General features: G+C 42.0%; 1 protein-coding gene across 2 annotated transcripts in view; it reads right to left on the reverse strand.

Annotated features, from left to right (window-relative positions):
* Positions 1-13,247: 13,247 nt before the first annotated feature.
* The window catches only part of TMEM154 (transmembrane protein 154), a 50,301-nt gene continuing 41,031 nt past the window's right edge, over positions 13,248-22,517 (reverse strand). For both annotated transcript variants that reach the window (XM_033955929.1, XM_033947371.1), the window contains exons 5-6: positions 21,019-21,076; positions 13,248-13,800 (exon numbers count right to left, since the gene is read on the reverse strand). In XM_033955929.1, coding sequence (XP_033811820.1) covers positions 13,785-13,800; positions 21,019-21,076 — 74 coding nt within the window. In that variant the 3' untranslated portion in view covers positions 13,248-13,784. The remainder of the gene's footprint in view (positions 13,801-21,018; positions 21,077-22,517) is intronic.

Consider the following 22,517-nt stretch of genomic DNA (forward strand, 5'->3'; position numbering starts at 1 on the left):
CCTAAAAGGTAACATCCCGCTTTCACAAAACCAGATAAAGGTTTTAAAAGGGAAGCGTCACGCCATAAAAAGACTGTGTGATAAAAGATTAACCCTTAAGAAAAAAAAGAAGCAATTGGTGAAACAATCGGGCGGATTTATAGGGCCCTTGTTAAGTTTTGCTATACCGTTGATAACGGGTCTTCTGACAAACCGCTGATGCATCACGCTGAAAAAATGTACCTGGTCCCTAGTCAACAACTCGAGCGCTTGAGAAACCCCGTAGACCGGGAAGAAAATATTAGAACCTCAACCATACTTAGGTTAGACGAGGAAATGAAAAACATACTGCAGAGCCCTGGTATGTCCGACCATGAAAAAGTTAAACGTTATTCAGAAGTGTTACAACGTTATCTCGTGTTGAACAGACAAAGGGATATGGAAAAAGAAAAGCTAAATGTGTATCTACAGGGACCGGTTGATACTTCAACAACCCCCGCTCCAGAAAATAGTATACCACCCGACTCTGTGGTTCAAGAAGTGTTAAACAGCATCAATACGCGCTATAGGAAAAATGCCGAAGTCCTGCTTAACAAACTGTCAAAAAACAAAAGTGTTGCATCCTGGGTGGGAGATGGTACATTTGTATACCAAGGAACACCTATCAGTGGTTCTAACCTGCTCGACCTCGTTCGCAGTGTTACGCAGACCCATGCTCTTTCAGGGCAAAGAAAGCCCCTAGGCTGGGGGGAATTCATGCAAACCTTAGCTCAATTAAATATGCCTTCCTCGGTTGTAGGTAACGCAGCCAACAGAGAGGTACTGTTACGTCTCAAGGAGAGCCCAGCTATGAAGGTTCCTGAACTATATACAAAACCTGCCAAGACCAAAGAACTCCTTCCTCATAAAAGACGTAAATTATTACCCAGTTACCGGTGGCTGAGTGTATAAAAACATGTCTTCAATAAAATAATGTTTTTTAAAAATGAAAATAAAAGACTGCAGACATTTTGATTTTAAGGTTTACTTTTTTTTATTTAGAAACAGCATGACATTCGTGGTAGGAAACACAACCCTGGGGTGTATGAAATGGGTTTTGAAAAGGTCTACACATGACTTGTTTTTTATTTTTTACAAATTTCAGTACCATTTCATCATTTTGCATTAAATCTTCAGAATACATTTCTAAAATATTTTCAAAAGGTTGCCCTTTACAGCGATGATGTAAAAAAAACACACAGTGATAGCCACAGGCCTCAGACAGCGGGTGCTGTAACTGTCTATTATGATATAATACAGCTTTACAGTGTTTATTGAAAAAGTTCATAATGCTGTTAGGAAAGAATAAACTATCCGGTGGTTGTCCGTAAGAATCAAAAAATTCTCCTGTCCCGTCCCCGGTCACATAGAGGGCCAACCAGTGTTCACCTGGTAGGTTGTGTGGGTGTGTGTTCACGACAATTCCCACAGGCCTCCTTGGTATTTCTAATCCTGTTAACCAGTCACTGGGCAGTACATCTAAAAAAGATTCTGCAACACAGGGGTCCTTCTTTAAAACACGGAAGATCTGCACGGTGTTCATGTTCAAGAATGGTCAAAAAGAACATTCCTTCTATGATTAACTTCTATCACGTTGTCGAAAACCCCATACACAATCATGTTCACAGTGTGTGGTAAAGCTCTGGCAAAACGTATTTCAGCCCGCAGGTTACCGGTTTTGATCAGCGAGTAGTGGTCAGCGCACTCCTGGTCCGGCGATAGGTCAAAGGCTAGCAGCATATAACCTTTGTAAAACTCCTGACGGTCAACCAGGAGGGCGTTGTCTTTCAGGTGTTTACCTGTCGCTTGAATAAGCTGCAAAAATTCTCTCACACAATTTCCATTTTCAAAGTCAGGTTGTAGAGGTTTTCCGGGTACTTGTTCACCATCTACATACAGAGCTGCAAAATTAATATCGTAATGTTTAAAATTGAAAGGGTTTTTAGCGTAATTACCACTGAAAGCGTCGTTATCCACAAAACCCAACACGATGAGCTTTGGTAACTGCCCCAAAAAGAGATTTTCCTGATTAGTCACTCGGGAGCCGGCCGGTATGCTAAACACCTTCAACCCCACACGGTCTATCGCATACTTGGCGTTAGCTTTCAGTAGAGCTTCAGCATGTCCTAAGCGTACTCCAGGGGCCACTTTAACTCTCTTTACAAAGAGGGCAGCGTTTAAGATAAGGAGTTTATAATTTTGGTCAGCATCACCGCTCATTAAACAGAAAGAGTTTTTGTTACGTGACAGTTTTATTTTAAGATCTACGCCGTTGATGAGTAGCTTTTCTTGAAAAAATAGATCGCTGTGTAAATGTCCCAACAGTTCCACCTTGTGGCTAGATGCTGTAAAGTGAGCCCTTTCGGTAAAACCCACATTACGTGCACCTATATCTCTAACATCGTGATGTCCGGCTGTATCCTTATAAAACAGGCCGCTTGTGAACTGTGATTTGAGGGCTCCTTCACCGTAATTGAGGATCAGCTCTATGAGGGCTCTGTAGGGGTAACAGTTATTACTCTGACTAATCAGCTGGTCTCCCAGGGTAACATCCAACTGGCTAAAAATAGATGCAATCGGGTAGTTTACCAGGGCTACTTTGGCGGCTGCGTCAATGTCTGAACCGTCTTCTTTCACAATTTTACAGGTCAGATGCAGGAGAGTGTTGTTTAAATCAATGTAGTCTTCACCGTGCCCCGCTATGTAGAAGTCCAAAGGTGCTGTTTCCGATAAAGCTGATAATGGTGGTATTTCCACATAGATGCTTTTTTCGATACTGGTTTGGGTTGGGGATAGCTCAAACAGATCTAGTTCTGATTTAACGCATTCTTCAGAGCCGTTGTGTACAAAAGCCATGGTTTTTTTAGAATATATCACGTTTCGTAGAACGGGTCCTTCTCTTCTTGGATCCGCTGGATAGCTTCTGTGATTTGTTACCTTGAGGTTTCTTTCTTTTAAAAGGTTTTGGAGGTCCTTGCAGAACCTCTTGAGGGTGGGTCCTCTTTCTTTTAACACCCCGTCTAACCACAGCCAGACCCGACCCCGCCTGCTCTGCGGAATGGTTTATTTTATTTAGAACGGTTGTTGCGACATGGCCCATGACATCTTTAGCTATGTTTTTTGCGGCTCCTTTCACATGTGGTTTAATAATTTCAAAACCCCTTCTCAAAAGCGGTATTGCTTTTCTAAAGAGACTACGAAATACGCCACCTACACCGGCACCGTACATGACAGGGGTTCCGTGATATCCTGAAAGTCCATAACCGGCTTGTGCTGTGTAATAATTTTTGTATGCTTTGGGGTCTCCGTAATCTTTAGACACCAACATTTTAAAACACTACAGTCTTCCTGGGTCGCAGGTGAAGCTTAAGGATCACCTTCCCGTAACGAAATGAGACGTTCCTGTTCTGATCCGTCTTTATTTCAATTGTGATGGTATCGATGTGCTGCTTGTTCACAGGTACATAGTGCGGTTTATCGTACGTGAGGGTGATAAACTTATCCACTGGCCCTAGAACTGGAACACAGCGCAACAGTTGTACAAAATGGTCACCTACTAACTGGTGCTCTACAATATCGGTGTACACGTAGAGGGTATTAAAGCCGGCCTCTATATTTGCTGGGAAATGAGAAAGCCTTGTATTAACATTAGCCTTTACCCCCAAAATGGTTGCCAAATCACCCCTTGTAGAAATAACAGACTTATCCTCTGATTTTACATGAATTCTTCGCGTATTGGGGTCATATATGATTCTCGGCGGTTTCTCAGACTCATAGGCGCTTCTAATATCATGATTCATGGTTTCCAATAACTTCCCCATGGTCGCATAATATCCACTCTTGATTATAAATTGGCGTACATTTCCTTCTGCAGAGGTGACAACGTACTTTATGTCTTCCTTAATATTTTCCCAAGTATGTGGGTATTGTATTTCCACCAGCCCCGCTTCCCACGGCCCCTGTAAGTCCAAAGGCCTAGCTATTTGTATGGTGAAATTAGAGCTGGTATTACGGGGAAACATAGCTGCCGAAGCATTGCTAGGCAATGTGATATAAAAGCCACCGTCATTCATTTTGTTTTTTTCTCTCTCTGTGCTGTTTCAAAAGACAAAATCAGATGTCTTGAATCTCTGAGGCCTTCACCCAACTGTTAAATTTATCAGGCCACCCCTTCCATTTCACGAGACAAATTTTGTTCTTACCCCCTCCTTTTACCTTTAGAACCTTTTCGATATGGTATATTCTGTCCTCTAGAGGTTTGACTTTTAGTAATTCTTCAGGATAAAAAGAACCTTGTATAGCTTCGCTATCGTAATCCTGTATCTTGTATATTGTTCTCTGACCCCTGTTTAAAACATCTTTTATTATAAATATTTCATCCGTCCATGTTTGTTCGTAACCTTTCTGAAATCTTCCTTTAAGTTTTGATAGCCTTACATGGTCTCCTTTCATTAAGAGATCCTCGGTGGGATCGCATTTGATGTTACTGCCGTAGACTGTTTTCCAAATCTGCAAAGAGTTTGAGGGTGTCACATCTACAGGCCTCGCCTGTATCGTTCTGTGAAAACTATAATTATAGCTGTGCACTATAGCCTGTAGGACGTCTTGGTAAGTAAAGGTATTATGGGCTGTAAAATATCTCCACATTTTGGATTTTAAAGTCCTGTTAAATCTTTCCACCACAGCTGCTTTAACATCATTATGGGTCACAAAATGGCTAACACCTTTTTGTTTTAATAAATTCTTCAGAGACTTATTTAAAAATTCTTTACCCTTGTCTGTTTGAAGTTTTTCAGGTGTACGCCCTAAATTAAATATTGTTTCAAAGGCTTCGGTAACTTCACGACCGGTTTTTGTTTTTAAAGAAACGACCCATGCATATTTTGACAGGATATCTATTACCGTTAAGATGTATTTGTAACCGTTGTTATAAGGGGCAAAGGCTGACATGTCGACTAAGTCACTTTGCCACTGTCTGTCAACTTCTGACACAATTGTTTTATTTCTTTTAAAATGGATTCTAGCCGGTCTGTGTAAATTGTATGCGTTTTGACCGGTGACCCAATCCACCACATCTTTTCTCCGGACTGTTATATCACTCTTTTAGCCGCTTGAAGTAGAGGGTTAATGCCTCCATAGCTTCCTGCCGCGTGTGGATCATAATAAATTTGCTTCAATAAAGACTTTTGCCTTTTTAACAGAGCTCTGTTAGGTGACATCTGCTTTTGTTTTGTGATCTGCTCTATCTGTGAGCTCTTAAACCCTGTCTTTTAACTAAAAACTGTTAAAATAAAGACGCTTCTTTTCTGGGTGGGGGGGTTTTGACTAAGTCTGTTTCCGCCTACGTGTTCAGAAAAGCGCATATCCGTCGCTTCCTTTACCCAATTTCCGCCTATGTCATCAGAAAAGCGCATTTCCTGTCGGGGCAGGCACTCCCTTTTCCTGTGATGTCACCAGAAAGCGTATTTCCGGGGGTGTTACCTGTCAGGGTGGGGGTTAAACTTATGTTTCCTTTGTGCCGTACGTGTGCCGCCGCGCGGCAACCGGAAACGCGTGCCCATACGGATGTACACCATAGCCTGTAGGACGTCTTGGTAAGTAAAGGTATTATGGATTTTAAAGTCCTGTTAAATCTTTCCACTACAGCTGCTTTAACATCATTATGGGTCACAAAATTCTTTACCCTCGTCTGTTTGAAGTTTTTCAGATGTACGCCCTAAATTAAATATTGTTTCAAAGGCTTCGGTAACTTCACGACCGGTTTTTGTTTTTAAAGAAACGACCCGTGCATATTTTGACAGGTTATCTATTACCGTTAAGATGTATTTGTAACCGTTGTTATAAGGGGGGCAAAGGCTGACATGTTGACTAAGTCACTTTGCCACTGTCTGTTGTTTTATTTCTTTTAAAATGGATTCTAGCCGGTCTGTGTAAATTGTATGCGTTTTGACCGGTGACCCAATCCACCACATCTTTTCTCCGGGCTGTTATATCACTCTTTTTAGCCGCTTGAAGTAGAGGGTTAATGCCTCCATAGCTTCCTGCCGCATGTGGATCATAATAAATTTGCTTCAATAAAGACTTTTGCCTTGTGGTTTTTTTTTTTTTTCAGATTGTTAAGACAACAGTAGGGGGGCCGGGACAAGTTCAGACATGTTTAAACACACTTCCGCATCTCTCCCCTTGGTTTTATCAGGGGGAGGGGTGTTGCAAGGGTCTTATCAGCTGTTACCATGACAATAGGGGAGCTGACCCATTAACCATTAGCTCAGAATTCCTACTGAAAAGGGTGTTAAAAGCAAATGCAACTTTTTTTTTTTTTTCTCGTTTGTTTCTGCCCCTACTCTGTTTTAAAAAGCAGGAAAGATTTTGTGAATGCCTTTTGTTTTGTGCTCTGCTCTATCTGTGAGCTCTTAAACCCTGTCTTTTAACTAAAAACTGTTAAAATAAAGACGCTTCTTTTCTGGGTGGGTGTTTTGACCGAGTCTGTTTCCCTACTTCCGCCTACGTGTTCAGAAAAGCGCATATCCGCCGCGTCATTTACCCTACTTCCGCCTACGTGTTCAGAAAAGCGCATTTCCGCCGCGTCATTTACCCAATTTCCGCCTATGTCATCAGAAAAGCGCATTTCCGGTAGGGGGCAGGCACTCCCATTTCCGGTGATGTCATCAGAAAGCGTATTTTCGGGGTTAAACACGCCCCCATTTCCGGTGATGTCATCAAAAGTGCATTTCCGGGGGCGGGGCTTGAGGGGGCGGGGTCATGGGTGGGGGCGTGGCTTGAGGGGTGGGGGCGGGGGCGGGGCTTGAGGGGTGGGGCCATGGGTGGGGGGTGTGGCCATGGGCGGGGCTACCACCATTCATTCCTATGGGAGGGGCGGGGCTTAGGTGAAGGGTGGGGTGGGGCCATGGGCGGGGTGTGTGGCCATGGGCGGGGCTACCACCATTCATTCCTATGGGAGGGGCGGGGCCATGGGCGGAGACTAGGGCGTGGCCATGGGTGGGGGCGGGGCCATGGGCGGAGACTAAGGCGGGACAATGGGCGGGGCTTAACCCGGAAGTGAACGCTGATTGGTCGATCCTTATCTTATCTCACCTGTCAATCAGTTTGACATGAGGTGTACCCATTATACTACTTCACTCCTACCTGTGGCCACTGAACTACTGCAGTCATGGGGGGAAGGGGTGGTAGAAGGAGGATGCAACTCAGGGGAGGGGTTTAGACTGTAGGCAGAGTTTGGAACATTAGGGCTGGAGTGTGAGCCAGAGAGGTCAGGCATGGGTGTCAAGAGGGAGGATTGAACATTGGGTGAAGCACCAACACACCTCCACTGAGAACAGCTGCACTGCCAGGTTACATTTATCATCCCCTTACAGCTAGTATATGAGTACAGTACCAACCCATGCACTACCTTTCATAGCTGGGCACTCCTCCAACCTGTCCTAATAATGCTCAGTTTCTGCCCCAACCCATGTTAAACAGCTAGTGCAGTGTTGTTGGTTTTTTATAAATCATGCTACTGGTTTTAATGCACAGTAGACATTATTAGCACAGGTCTAGCTATTTTAATGCATAAATCTAAGAAACTTTCTTAGTATTGATTTTGCCCTTCCACAGCCTTTTTGACTTCTTGGTTTTTTACAGATTTTTTTTAATTTCTTTTTTTTGCAGATTTGTATCTACTTTTAGTGCAGGTAATTTTCCCATTCTTTGTCTGTGGTTTTATAATCTGATTATTTCTATTATTTATTAATTGGTTTATTTATTATCCAATACATTTTAATGCACAGGTAGTTAAAATGCTTGCCAAATCCCTCAGAGATACAATTCTGGAAAAACAACACTTCCCAAACCTAAAAAGAGATTTATCACCCAGTTAGAAATAGGCAATTGACACCCTCCCCCCTAGTACTAGAATCTTCCACAACAGAATAGCTACCACAGCAGCAATATGAACACACACACATCCAGTAACCAGAGAACCCCCCCACAATGTTTGGAAATTTCCAAACCATTGGAGATTTGTCTTGTATTGATACAATAAAGCCATAAACCAGAGACATCCCTGTACAGAGCAGAACCACAACCCAACATCCGCTAATCCAGGATCAGCACATGATACACCAGAAATCAGACAGCTCCCACTACAGGAGGACAGCAGGAAGACAGGATGTGGACTGGACACAGATTGATAACCCAATGAAATATTTATTTATTCAATTTTCTATACCATTCTCCCCAGGAAGCAAATGCTAAACAACCTACACGAGAAATGCTCATAAAAATCAGATACATCTGCAAACTGGCATGTGACAAATTTATTCCTAAATATCTATTCTTCTTGCTACTATTACCATTACATAAATTTGAGATACTTAAATTTCATAGCCTGCCAGTGGAAATGGTGCATAGTTTACTCTGACACTGTATTACTACTTTGTATAATATAATGCTAGTACCCATAAAATGAAATCTTTCTCTGTTAGTAGTTGTAACATCTAGGGTTTCACATCATCAGCTTTTGGAACATAAAAACATAAATCCAGATTTCAATGAAAGAATGCTAAATTATCAACTGAAAGGCTTTGGCAGACTATAAATTCATAAATGGAATGTAATAGGAAACTTGGATTGGCGAAGACTCCAACCACAGCCAGTCCCAAAGGTTTCAAATAACTGTTAGTTCTTGCAATAATGAAAAAAGAAAAAAAAAAAAAAATCAAGGAAGAAACTCCTGGGGAATCATAATCGGGTATAGAGAGGAATTTATTACACCTACTAAAAAAGGTGACACACACTTGTGAGTTCAAACACCCAAGATTTACTCTATATGTAACGAGACATTTATCTCTGTGCTCTCTATTTACCTCCTTCAAATTCCAGTATTAACACTCAGAATTCAAACAGTGACAACATGAGCAAAAAAAAAAAAAGGCAAACCAACAAAATTCTGTTTAATTCTGAGGGAAACAGCAGTTATAGTAGCAAAATGTGTTATATCCTGCCATTAGACAAGAATGAAACCCGACTAGGGTTAATGCAAGCCAGGACAAGAACCTGGAAATTGCTCTCATTATTGAACTCTTCCTATATAATTTTATTTTGCTGTTGTTACTATTACCGTGTTTCCCCCAAAATAAGACAGTGTCTTATATTAATTTTGGGTCCAAAAAATACACTAGGGCTTAATTTCGGGGATGTTTTATTTTTTTTCATGTACAACAATTATCTCCCCATTCCTCTCCTCTACCCCAATTCCTCTTTCCTTTCTCCCTCCACCCATGTGCAGCATCTTTCCTCCCCTCTCACCCATCCTCTTGTGCAGCATCTTTCTACCCCTCCTTCTCATCCCCCTGTGCAGTAGAACCCCACCGACCCTCCCACCGTGAGACTGACATACCTCCGCTCTGAGGCCTCCTAAAGCAGCCAGGGGTGGGGTTGCTGAATCAAGAGTCCAATTTTTTTTCAGTCACCTGACAGGTGACTAAGTCTGTGATGGCTTCAGGAAGAATGCTGACTGCTTCAGTGGACCTTACTGCTGACCGAACATCACTGAGCCCTAATCAGAGGCAGGCTCCCCCTCAACCTGGAAGCACTATCCAAGAAGAGGTGGCTGATGGTCTGCCTTCCAGAGAGAAGTTTTCAGCAAACGGCCACAACTTTTAGGAACATCCATGATCCACCCCGGTCCCTGCCCCCTTTTCAAAATCACACACTGCAACTGACACATACTTTTTATAGAATCATGCTGAGTTTTGCATTTAACTTTTAATCAGTGCAAATTATAGTGTTAATTGCCAATTATCAGCACCAATTAGGCACATATAAATTAAGACCCCATATATACAGTAGAATTTGGGAGAAAGTGTATAAATGGATATTAACATGACAATTCTTAAGAACATAAGAACTGCCATCTCCGGATCAAACCTTCAGTCCATCAAGTCCGGCGATCCGCAAACGCGGAGGCCCAGCCAGGTGTACACCTGGCGTAATTTTAGTCACCCATATCCCTCTATGCCTCTCGTAAGGAGATGTGCATCTAGTTTGCTTTTAAATCCGGGAACGGTGGATTCCGCAATAACCTCCTCTGGGAGAGCATTCCAGGTGTCCACCACTCGCTGTGTGAAGCAGAACTTCCTGATATTTGTCCTGGACTTGTTCCCCCCCCCCCCCCCCCCCCTTAGCTTCAGTCCATGTCCTCTTGTCCGTGTCACATTGGTCATTGTAAATATTTTTCCTGCTCTATTTTGTCGATTCCTTTCAGTATTTTGAAAGTCCCGATCATATCCCCTCGCAGTCTCCTCTTCTCAAGGGAGAACAATTCCAGAAAAAGGTTGCCAGCAGCTGTAACACCACATGATTTGATTGGGCATAATGATGAATATATGATCAGCATGTTGTAGCAATTTTATGACAAATAAACTTTTTCCACTATTTGAAAGACAAGCTATAATACAGGAAAAAGTACCACCACACTACTTACTGCTACCATTTATTTCAGTAGTGCTACCAGACACACACAGCGCTGTACAGTAAACATGAAGAGATGGTCCCTTCTCTAAAGAGCTTACAATCTAATTATGACAGACACAGTGGACAAAATTAGTGATTAACATAAGAATTTATATCTAGTCCACAATTACTGAAGAGTTCAATGCGGTTTACAAAAGACTAGCTATAATATATAATTCAAGATGACAGATGAATTAGTTTTTAAGAGCTGAAAAACTTCAAAAACCAAAAAAGTCATAAGTTGTTTTCTGTTATGAAGATAAGAAATAGATTTCGATAACAGCCGCTTAAACTCTTTATCCCATAATGCAATCTGAAAAGAGAGTTCTGTCGTGGTATCTTTTGTACCTGCAGCCCTTAAGTGGTGGAAAAACAAATAAAACTTTAGTACTGCGTGAATAATGTGCAGAAGAATAACAGAACAGATCTATCAAATAAGAAAGAACCAGGCCCGTTGCTACCTTATAATAGAGACATCCCAGTTTAAAAGGATTCGTGCCTCCACAGGCAACCAATGTATGACCACCTATTAACTCTTTTACAAACCACCTCACCCTCAACAACCCGCTAAATGTTTATAAGATCTACAACTTACCTCTCTAGCTAATCATTGTAACTCTGTTTTTTTTAAATTAACCTTTTGTAATCCGCCTTGAACCGCAAGGTAATGGCAGAATAGAAATCCCTAATGTAATGTAATGTAATGTAATGTAATATGATCATATTTCCTCAATCCATAAATGAGCCTGACTGCAGTATTTTGAATTATTCGTAACTTTATATGATTTTTCTTAGTACATGCTACGTAAATGATGTTACAATAGTCCAAATGACTAAGTACAAGGACTGTTTTTAAAGGCTGAAAAATCAAAGTAGTTTCTGAGTGTTCGGAGTTTCCATAAGATACTAACAAACCCTTACTGACAAATCAACCTGGTTTCGCAGGGCAAGATTAAGTTTAAGTTTAAGTTTATTAGGATTTTATATACCGCCTATCAAGGTTATCTAAGCGGTTTTTACAATCAGGTACTCAAGCATTTTTCCCTCTCTGTCCCGGTGGGCTCACAATCTATCTAACGTACCTGGGGCTATGGAGGATTAAGTGACTTGCCCAGGGTCACAAGGAGCAGCGCGGGGTTTGAACCCACAACCCCAGGGTGCTGAGGCTGTAGATCCAACCACTGCGCCACACACTCTGATCTAAATCACTTCAACCTTTTGAGTACCCTCAGAACGGCATATTGAAATCTTCAGTCAAAACCCATTTTATTGTAGACAACCATTTCAATTTTTTTTAGCTTCAAGTGGGTCTCCCCATCACAGACCCATCCGTGTGAGCTTGGCTGTCCAGTTATGAAAAGATGGTATTTTATTTTGTTGATTTCTTGCCTGATGGCAGGTTACAACATCACTGTTAGTTTTGTGAAATAGTTAGTCTCCATTTGGTGAGGGTCTTTCTGTGCTTATGTAAGTATAATTAACTATATATAAAACTTGAAATAAACAGTGGATTTTCCCAAGTCCATCTTTAATAATGGGTGTAGGGATTCTTCTATGTCTCTGATAGCAGAGATGGAGAGTTTCTAGTGTCAGGGGGCAACTGATTTCTCAGTGAGGGTGCAGGAACAGCAAAGGCAGAAATTTAAAAAAAACAAACCATGATGTAAATCAGTTGGTGTGGGATAATGAAAATAATATGAGTATGTGACTGAGTGGAATGTGTAAGGAATACTCCAGATGCTTTGGGATCCATAATCAAAAAACATAAGACATCCAAAAAGAATCCTAAATCAACACTTGGACGTCCTAATTGCTAGGACGTCCAAGTGCCGATAATTAAAACATCTTTCTGTACGTTTAGTGAGGTGTTCCAGCCTCTGTATGTTCAAAGCATGAGATGGGCATGGTGGAGGCATGTTATAGGCGGTCTTTGGGCAGTCTCAAGGGCTGGTTAGACCTGGACATCTTGCTCCAATAATCAAACATTTTGCAAGACATCCTGAACAGAACATATATGTTTGGAACTAGACCTGTTTTAGAAGGGTCTGAGTGCCACAAACTGACCAGATGGCCACTGCAAGCATCAAGGTAAGACACCCTCACATTCCCCCAGTGCTCATGGATCCCCCTCATACCCACAAATATCAGAATACAAATGTACATACCTGTCTCCAGAACATCAGCACCTGGTTTAGGGAAGCCTAATAGAGGGTGGACTAGTGAACCACAGAGAGGAATAGCGAGTCCCATAAGCCACTCTAACCACTACATTCATGGTGGAAAATGTGAGCCCACCAAAACCCCCAAACCCTTTTCTACTGCCATATAGGTGCCACTTGCAGCCATAAGGGCTATTCGGGTTGTAGACAGTTGGGTATAGTGGGTGTTGGGGAGCTCACCATAACCTATATGGGAGTTCTGGTGAGATGTTTATCTGACACCCTTTATGCGAAGTTCACAGCAGTGCCCTCTAAGGTGCCCCACTGCTCTGTTGCTATGTCTGGGTGGCCAATTCATTACAGGGCTGGCCCCTCCCATGTCCAAATGGTCTTGTTCTGGGCATTTGGGACTTGGATAAAATTTTGGTAAAAAATGTGGCATAAAGATGTCCCAATGGCCTGGACATCCAGATAGAGGATTTTCTGCCAAGTATTTGTGACCTGGATTGGCCACTGCTGGAAATAGAAAGCTGGACTAGATGGATTATTGGTCTGACCCAGTATGGCAATTCTTATGTATGGACACTAGACTTTTTTTTTTAATATATATGAACGGGCCTTTTTGCCTGAGTTTTCTTGTAAATATCTATATATAGACATACAGTAGATAAAGATAAACATAGATATAGCTCAACACATTTCAACTTTTCTGTGATATCTAGCATAGTATTATGCTTAACAGTACTAAACTAATCTAAACCTTAGGTTTGTATACCGCGCCATCTCCACAAGCGTAGAGCTCGGCACGGTTTACAGGGTTAGGTTGAAAAGGAGCTACAATGAAGGGTTATAGGAAAGGAGTTAGGAAGATAAAGAGGGACAGGGTACCAAAGAGCGGGAGGTGTTAGATTTTTGAAAAGAGCCAAGTTTTCAGGTGTTTGCGGAAGGATTGGAGGGAACTATCTCAATATTTTACTTTCCATTTTAGTTTATCTAGCACCATGGTGATGAAGGCTACTGCAGGCTGAAAAGGTCACGAGCGCTTGCTTCTGTTGGTGATTGGGGACAGGTTGTCCTTCTCTTCATCCGTTCTCAGAAGTCATATTCACTGAAAGGAAAGACACAAAGCTGAGTCCCATGTTGTAATTTTTACAGATTTCTTCTCTTATTCTATGCTATCCAAAAATAGTAACATGATACAGTATGGTCATGTTTTATTAAAAAGGGTTATTTTAGCTGGAGAAGGCCTGTTCAAAAAAATCAAAAGTGCATCAAATTTTACCACTAAATGCTCCGACACTGCTCTGATGGTCATAGAATTCTATGAGCATTGGAACATTTATCACCCCGGGGCCATGGTAGAAACCTCTACAGTGGCTTAGGAAAAGCGGGAAGGGGTTAGACAGGTACTTTATTTTGTTCCTTGGGCAATGAAGTGTTAAGTGACTTGCCCAGAGTCACAAGGTGATGTGGTGGGAATTGAACTCACAATCTCAGGGTGCTGAGGCAGCTGCTCTAACCACTAGATTCCATAATTGTCCTTCACCCCTACCCTATACTCCCATTCTTTATTGATCTCACCTTCCAAGGTCTCTCACTAGCTTCCTCTTTTCTCTTTTTCCTCCTCCTCCCGAGGTTCAGCATAACCTTTTCTTTCTCTCCCCTTAAATTCAGTGTCTTACATCCATAGTAACATAGTAAATGATGGCAGATATAGACCCGAGTGGTCCATCCAGTCTGCCCAACCATACATGCTCTATAAATTAATTTAGTTTAAATGGTCCTTTTTCTTAGATATTTCTGGGCCAGAAACCCCGAGCCCTTAGTATGCTTAGGTTCCATCGACTAGAGTCTCCATCAAAGCTCACTCCAGCATCTCCATCAAAGCCTCCATCAAAGCTCACTCCAGCATCTCCATCAAAGCCTCCATCAAAGCTCACTCCAGCATCCCCTCTGTCTGGCTAGTCTCCTACACTCATGTCCAGCATCCTAAAATTTTTCTTTCTAGTCCCCTCATCGCCATGTCTAGCATCCTCTTTCTGTCTCCTGTCTTCTACCCCTACTATAGTGTGCAAAATTCTGAAATAAGCAGCCCTTAATGCTCTTTTGAAGCTTAAGTGTGCAATTTTCACATAACTGTAGATGTTATGTTGAAACATCAAATATTAGAGGGCTCTTAATCGAAACTGAAATACGTTTAAAAACCCGCCCAAGTCAGCACTTGGGACGATCTAAAAGACAGGTCGTCCCAAGTGCCGATAATTGAAATGGCTTTTTAGATGTACCCAGGGACTTTTTAGGTCTCTGAATCCCGCTGTGCACTCAGAGCAGAAAGGGGTGTTTTGGGAGGAGTGGTTAGGGTGGGATGTGGGCCGACCTAGACTTAGTCATCCTGCAGGAATAATCAAAGGTTTGACGAAACTGCTTAGATGGAACTTATATGTTGTGAGTTAGACAATGTAACGACACGTATAAGTGCCTAAAAGGTATACAAAGTGACCAGATAACTACTGCAAGGACAAAGTAAAGACTCCCCCCTCACCCCCCATGTGTTCACTGACCCTGTTGCACCCCCACAAAGTTCAGAATAAAAATGTACATACCTGCCTCCGGAACATCAGCACCTGCTACAGGAAAGCCTAGTACAGTTGCACAGAGGTGGCTTGAGTTGTCTGGGGCGGGAGGGGGGGGGCAGTGAACCATAGAGAGGAGGACCCAGGCCCATAAGACACTCTAACCACTACATCAATGGTGGAAAATGTGAGACCACCAAAACCCTACTGTACTATAGGTGGCATCTGTAGCCATAAGGGCTATTGGGGTTGTTGATGGGTGGGTATGGTGGGTTTTTGAGGTGTTTTGGGGGGCTCACCATGACCTATAAGGAAGTTGTGATGAGATGTTTATGTGGCACCCTTTTTGTTAAGTTCACAGCAGTGCCATGTAAGGTGCCCCACTGCTCTGTTGCCATGTCTGGGTGGCCAGTTCATCACAATACTGGCCCCTCCCATGTCCAAAAGTTCTTGTTCTGGGTGTTTGGGACTTGGATGAATTTTTGGTCGAGAATGTGATATACAGATAGACGTAGTGGTGGTCTGGATGATCAAACGCCTCGGCGTATAGATAAGACGATTTTCAAAAAAAATGATTTTGGACGTACTTTTCAAGAATGGACATTTTGCTGCTGTCGAATTTAGGCGACTAGCACCCTACGTCCAAATCGGACTTAGATGTTTCTTTTGATCATGCCCCTCTATGTGTTTCAGTGCCCACTCCTCCTTCAAATGCAACTAATTGAATATGTATTCATCACAGAAAATTTGACTGCAAACCCACCTCATCTGAGCTACTCAGACAATGGTTAACAACTGCTGAGTGGCATTTTCTTCATTTATAGTGGATAAAAGTGGCTGGAATGTGGATTGATGGGATATAAAGCAAGAAGAAACTGTTGTTGATGGAGGCACAGAGGAAGTACAGAATTGAGTGAGCAAAGAATTCTCAAAATTGATTTGCAAGATGTAGGACAAACTCTTTTCAATAATAAAAGCACTTTATGCCTTTTAGGAAACCAGGCTTGCACGTACATAAGTTGATTTTCAGGTGGAGAATGCAAGCCTGAGCATTTTAATGTGTCTGTCAAACATCTGTGGAAGATCATGGCTTGGGGATTGTATGATAGCAAGTGGTGCTGGGCCATCTACAAATCGTCAATGGCATGGTAAAAATGTCAAGGAATACATCAAGATACTGCAGAAGTGCATGATTCCATCAGAAGAAAAACTTATGCCAGGACAACAGTGTCCCATGCCATCAAGCGAAAGCAGATGTTGACTGAAAGAAATCCAAGATCACTACCCATAATTGGCTAACCCAATCACCAGATTTGAATCCAATCAAGAACTTGTGACATGAAATAGCACTGGAAATATCCAAGTGGCATCCTGCTTCAAAAAGAGCTGACAGGGGCACTCATTGCAGCCTGGAATCAAGTGGTCCCTGGCCACTATCTTCTAGAGTTGGATTATTCAATGGCAGGACAGTGCAAGGTCATCTGCAAGAGCAAAGGCTGACATAACATAATATAACATTTATATACCGCAAAACCTTGTGGATCCTTGCGGTTAACAATTAGTAAAAAGAAAAGGAACATCAAGCAGCGAACTATAAAAAGTTTACATAGACTTCCAATTAAGAATTTAGCATATAAGTAAGTTTTTAATGGTTTTCTAAAATTCACATAAGAAAGTGGAAAATAATTGAAGGTCAGAATCCCAAGTAGTAGCTTGATACGAGAGCAATCGATAATGATATCTTTTGTAACGTCAGCCCCTGGCCAATAGAGAATCAAATATTGTTGATATAAGTGACGAACGTCTAAAACTAGAAAAATTAAAGTGATCAACTAGATACCCTGGGGCTATACCATGTACTATATTATAACATAGGCATCCTAACTTAAACAGCACTCTGGCCTCAATGGGAAGCCAGTGTAATTCTCTGTAATCTAATATAATAAAAGGCTAAGCCGCGCATACGCACTCCCATCGCGTGTTCCGTTTTCCATGCGCTGTAGGGCACCGCAAGTAGGAGTGCACATGCGTGCGAAACACTCTCCTCCCCCGAGGTGGATGTCGGCTGCGGCGGCTGTCGGTGGTTGCAGGCCACGCGAAGCTCTGTCTCTCCCTCCCCCCTCCCGGATATCGGCCGCGGTGGCTGTCGGTGGTTGCAGGCCACGCGAAGCTCTCTCTCTCCCTCCCTCCCCCCCCGAGGCGGATGTCAGCGGTTGCAGACCGCGGGAGCCCAGACGCCATTTTAAAAAAAAACAGGCAAGTTTACTTCACGGCCGATGGCTTTTCAAACCCCCCAGCACCGCCGCCGCTGTAGCTTTTAAAACCCTCCAGCTTTGTGGTTAAGGCCTGGCTTCTTCGGGCAGGAGGTGATGATGGACAGGGGGAGGTAAAACAAAGGGAGAAGGGCTGCTGCTGGATAAGATGAGCAGTAATGGGGTGGTGGAGGACACAGGGCAGGTAAAAGGAGGGGAGAATGGACAGGGGGAGCAGGCAAGTGGTGGTGGTAGACAGGCAAGGAAAAAAAAAAAAGAAATACAAAAAGCAGCTAAGGAGAGAAGAAAAAAAAAAAAGATAGACACACACACATATATTCTAGCACCCGTTAATGTAATGGGCTATAAGACTAGTACTAAATATTAGCCATCACTACCAAACACCCAACTGGCCATTTTCATGCCACATTTAAAAAAAAATAATTTATATACCTGTACTTTAATTATTTAATGTCATAGATACAACATCCAAATCAAAACTGAGAATGGGATTTAACAATAGACTTCCAATGAAGATCCAGGAGAATAATCGGGTCTGAATCTTTATGGATTTTTATTTTTCGATTATTCTCCTGGATCTTCATTGGAAGTTCATTGTTCAATCCCACTCTGTTTTGGTTGTTTTTTTTGTGGGTCTCATTCCTCTGTTGGACCTTTTTGTATTTGATTACAGCATCCACATAACAACTGAGCCACATTAAATTTGCAATGTATAGATAGATACCCATGTTATGTGCTGCATCACATATGTAACATGTATCTGTGGCCAAAACAACATTACAGAATCATTGTGCAGGAAGCAACAAAGAATATTAACACTAAATAAGCACAAATTTAAAAAAAAATTGAAAATGAATGAATGCCAGAAATACCAAAATTCCATTCCACTTTGCAAACAGCCTACTCTAGTCTTTGCACACCACTGTATGTCCAGCATCCTCTGTCTTCCTTGTCTTCTACCTTCATATCCAGCATTCCCTCTCTGTCTCCTTAGTCCCATACTCCCATGTCTACCATCCTCTTTTTGTCTCTCTAGTCCTCTACCACCATGTCCAGAATGTCTTCCCTCTCGGTTGTTCATCACCCTGTGTCTGGCATCCCAAACGAGTCTCTCTTCCTAGTTCCCCTGCCCCTCCTATCTGGGTAATGAAGAAAAATAATTGGAGAAACAAGTAGTGGAATGTTCAATCAGTTTTAATGACACATTTGAACAGTATAAATATGTATTGTGCTGAGCAAACCAATAACTGAAAATGTGCCCTCATTCATTTGAGTATGAGGTGCCATTGTGGAACCCAAGATTGCTAGAGACAGATGCTACATGATATGTTAATTTTTCATGAAAAATAAAAATTAAGAATAATAGTACATTTTTTGAACTTCTTTTGCAAAAACCTTCTGTGCCTGCCTTTCCCCATCTGTAAATATCTAAGACACTAGCGATTCTACGACTCATCCCCATTTTGCAAAAGTGAAAAATATGGTCAATAAACATGCAGAAGGAAAACAATATACGTAGTATGGCTATTTGAAAATACCTCCCTTTTTATGAAGCCGGGTTAGGTTTTTTTTTATCGCTGGCCACGGCAGTATTAGCTCCAACGCTCATAGAATTCCTAAGAGCATTGGAGCTTTTGCCGCCATGGCCAGCGATAAAAAATGCCTAACGCGGCTTCACAAAAGGGGACCAAAGTGTTAAGGAGTGTGCAAATACTGTAGATTTTGGCTCCTTTTACGAAGGTGCATTAGGATCTTAACGCACGGAATAGCGCATGCTAAAATGCCGCACGCGCTAGCCGCTACCGCCTCCTCTTGAGCAGGCGGTAGTTTTTCGGCTAGCACGCGCTAATCCAGTGTGTGCGCTAAAAACGCTAGCGCACCTTCGTAAAAGGAGCCCTATGTGATTTGTAACATTTGTCCATGATTCTAACATACAGAATCCAAACGATGGGAAAATAAGGTCCACTTAAAAATATTTTATCAATATGCACCACCTAGTGGAACCAGACCGAATTGTTTATTTAGATTAGAAATATCAAATTATGACAAGAGGAAAAAAAGACCTCATTGAATAGAAAAAGCCTGCTGAATTAGAAAATCTTTAGGCAGTTCTGCAATACACCAGTTCAATCTAATCATAGGTCAAAAACCTCCAAAATAATTTTAACGGCATTGAATGAAAAAAAATAAGTCATTTATCTTTGAAAAAATCCCAGCGGAACATGCCCGTTTCACCAATGGCTTCTTCAGGGAAATAGAAAGTTGTATATCAACAGTTGTGCCGATGCAAGAGTTTTTTTTTTTCTATGAAAATAAAAATAAATTGGCAGTACAAAAATTTCCATTAGGTCTTACAACATCATCGTAGGCTTCCTCTGGCCATCGGTAACTTCAGCAGAACTTCAGCATGTCATCGAATGTAAGTTGCACCTAATTTTCATACAAATTAAATTTAGTTTTCCTCGTTAATACTGGGTATTATCGATTTTTCACTTACATTTAAGGACCAACTAAACTCGCTTATTAAAAAGTGTTTTTTCAGCCTCCGTGCTCTGAGAAGAGTGAGAGCACTTTTTCACCAACAACACTTCTCTGTATTGGTTCAGTCAGTCATTTTGTCAAGGTTGGATTACTGCAATTCAGTGAATTTGGGTTTTTCAAAGGTCAGTCTGCAAAGACTTCAATTAATACAGAACACTGCAGCTAAACTTATCTTTGGTGAGAGTAAATTTGATCACGTAATCCCTCTGCTCAAGGAATTACATTGGCTTCCAGTGTATCTCAGAATTCAATTTAAGTCTATTTGTATTGCATTTAAGATCCTATTTGGCATTTTTGCCACTTTGATTCCTTTAGACTGGAATGTTCATAGATCTCATCTTGCCAGAAGTTCTCAAAAATTAAAACTTACATTTCCCTCTCTCAGTGGTAAAAACAGAACCTTTAAGAGATTTAGTCATTCTTTTGCTTTTAAATTAACCAAATTCTGGGATGCTTTACCGCTTACATTAAGAAGTTTAGGTTCTTTTGCTTTATTCTGGAAAGTTCTGAAAACTTTTTTGTTTGCTAAACATTTTGGAAATTAACTATTTCAGTCTACTTTTCCTTGTCAAGTTTATGTATCATGTACTACATTATTATTAACCGAGTCGAGCTCCTCTTGGTTGATAACTCGGTCTATAAAACTAGGTTTTAGCTTAGTTTAGTATATCCAGTATATAAATATGTGTTAAAGCAATGGAACTGCTGCTAAGATAGACACTATTTGAAGGGAAAGCTCATTGTTCTAGAGTAGCACATTTCGGTGTCGGTTTTGTGAGCTGGTGTGGGGAGTAAATGCTCAGAAAAGCAGATGACTGCAAAGTACATAGAGCTCGATCTTGAGGAATGTGTTACTGTACACAAGCTTTAGACTTGTGCTAATTAAATTGTAACTTTGTGTGCTATCATGGTTCCAATGGTTAGAATTGATAGATGTACCTTATGATAGAATGCGTTTTCTTTTCTTCTTCCATAGCAGAAAGTTGTTTGTACTGAGCTAAAATGGATAAAAGATGCAAACTCTGTTAATACTCTGCAAGAAACCTGTGCATACTGTAAAATCTTGATTATAAAAGGCACATTTTGTCCAAATTCTGGGTGCGCAATGCACATTATACAATACAAGGGTGATCACACTGGAAGACTGCTATGGATGTGCCAGTTAATTTAATAGCTGTTAACCTACCTACTATTTTTTGTTGTTGTTAATTTACATTTTAGACTACTGTAAGTAATTTTTAAGTATACAGTGGTACCTCGGTTTACGAGTGCACCGGTTTGCGGGTGTTTTGAAAGATGAGCAAAACATTCGCAAAATCGGCGCCTCGGAAACCGAGCTTGCCTCGATTTGCGAGTGGTGCCCCCCCCCCCCCCCCCGCGATTCGGCACCCCCCTTGATCCAGCATCCCCCCACTCATGTCGCACCCCCTCCCCCCGCCACGATCTGAAATCCCCCAGCACCCACCCGAACACGCTGCTTACCCCCATCTGGCCACCAGCAGCAATGCACAGGACATGCCGGTGCCCGAAGATCTTCGTCCTCTTCTTTGCTGGGCCTTGAGCACCTGTGCATGCTCAACGCCTTCGAGTTCACGCTCTCTCTGAGGCTCAGCAAAGAAGAGGACACAGATCTTCGGGCACCAGCACCGGCATGTCCTGTGCGTTGGTGCCGGTGCCGGTGGCCAGATGGGGTAAGCAGCATGTTCGGGTGGGTGCTGAGGGATTTCTGATCGCGACCGGGGGGGGGGGGTGCAACGTAAGCTGGGGGATGCCGGATCATGGGGAGGACGGTGCCGGATCGCGGAGGGGATGGCGGATCACGCGGGGGGCCTTCGGTGGGAGCAATGCCAGTTCTCGGGGGGGGGGGGTAGAGCAGTGCCGCTGGCCTCGGGGGGTGGAGGTGGGTGGGAACGTATCAAGCGAGTTTCTCTTAGTTCCTATGGGGAAACTCGCTTTGATATACAAGTATTTTGGTTTACGAGCATGCTTCTGGAACGAATTATGCTCGTAAACCAAAGTACCACTGTATTTATAAAATTTACCAAATGTTTTTCAAAAAAAAAAGATCAGGAAGTCATATTTCCAGAAAATGTTCATTTCCCACCCCTTTTATGAAGCTGTGTTAGGATTTTATACCGCAGGCTGTGGCATTAAAAATTCATCGAATTCCTATGAGTGTCAGAGCTAATACCGCCATGACCAGCAATAAAAAAGCCTAATGCGACTTCATAAAAGGGGGCCTTTGTCAATGCAATGGGATTTGGGATGGAATGGAGTCATGGGATTAATCTTTGCTGTTGAGGGTGGGGTGGGGTATTGGGGAAATGTTTGTGTTATATATTGTTGCAGCTTTTTGACATCATTTGCTAGATGTATTTTGACTGTTTGCTGTTGTATATTTACTATTGAAAACCAATAAAAATTTTAAAGATTTAAAA

Source organism: Geotrypetes seraphini, chromosome 1, assembly GCF_902459505.1.
Source record: "Geotrypetes seraphini chromosome 1, aGeoSer1.1, whole genome shotgun sequence".
Taxonomy (NCBI): domain Eukaryota; kingdom Metazoa; phylum Chordata; class Amphibia; order Gymnophiona; family Dermophiidae; genus Geotrypetes; species Geotrypetes seraphini.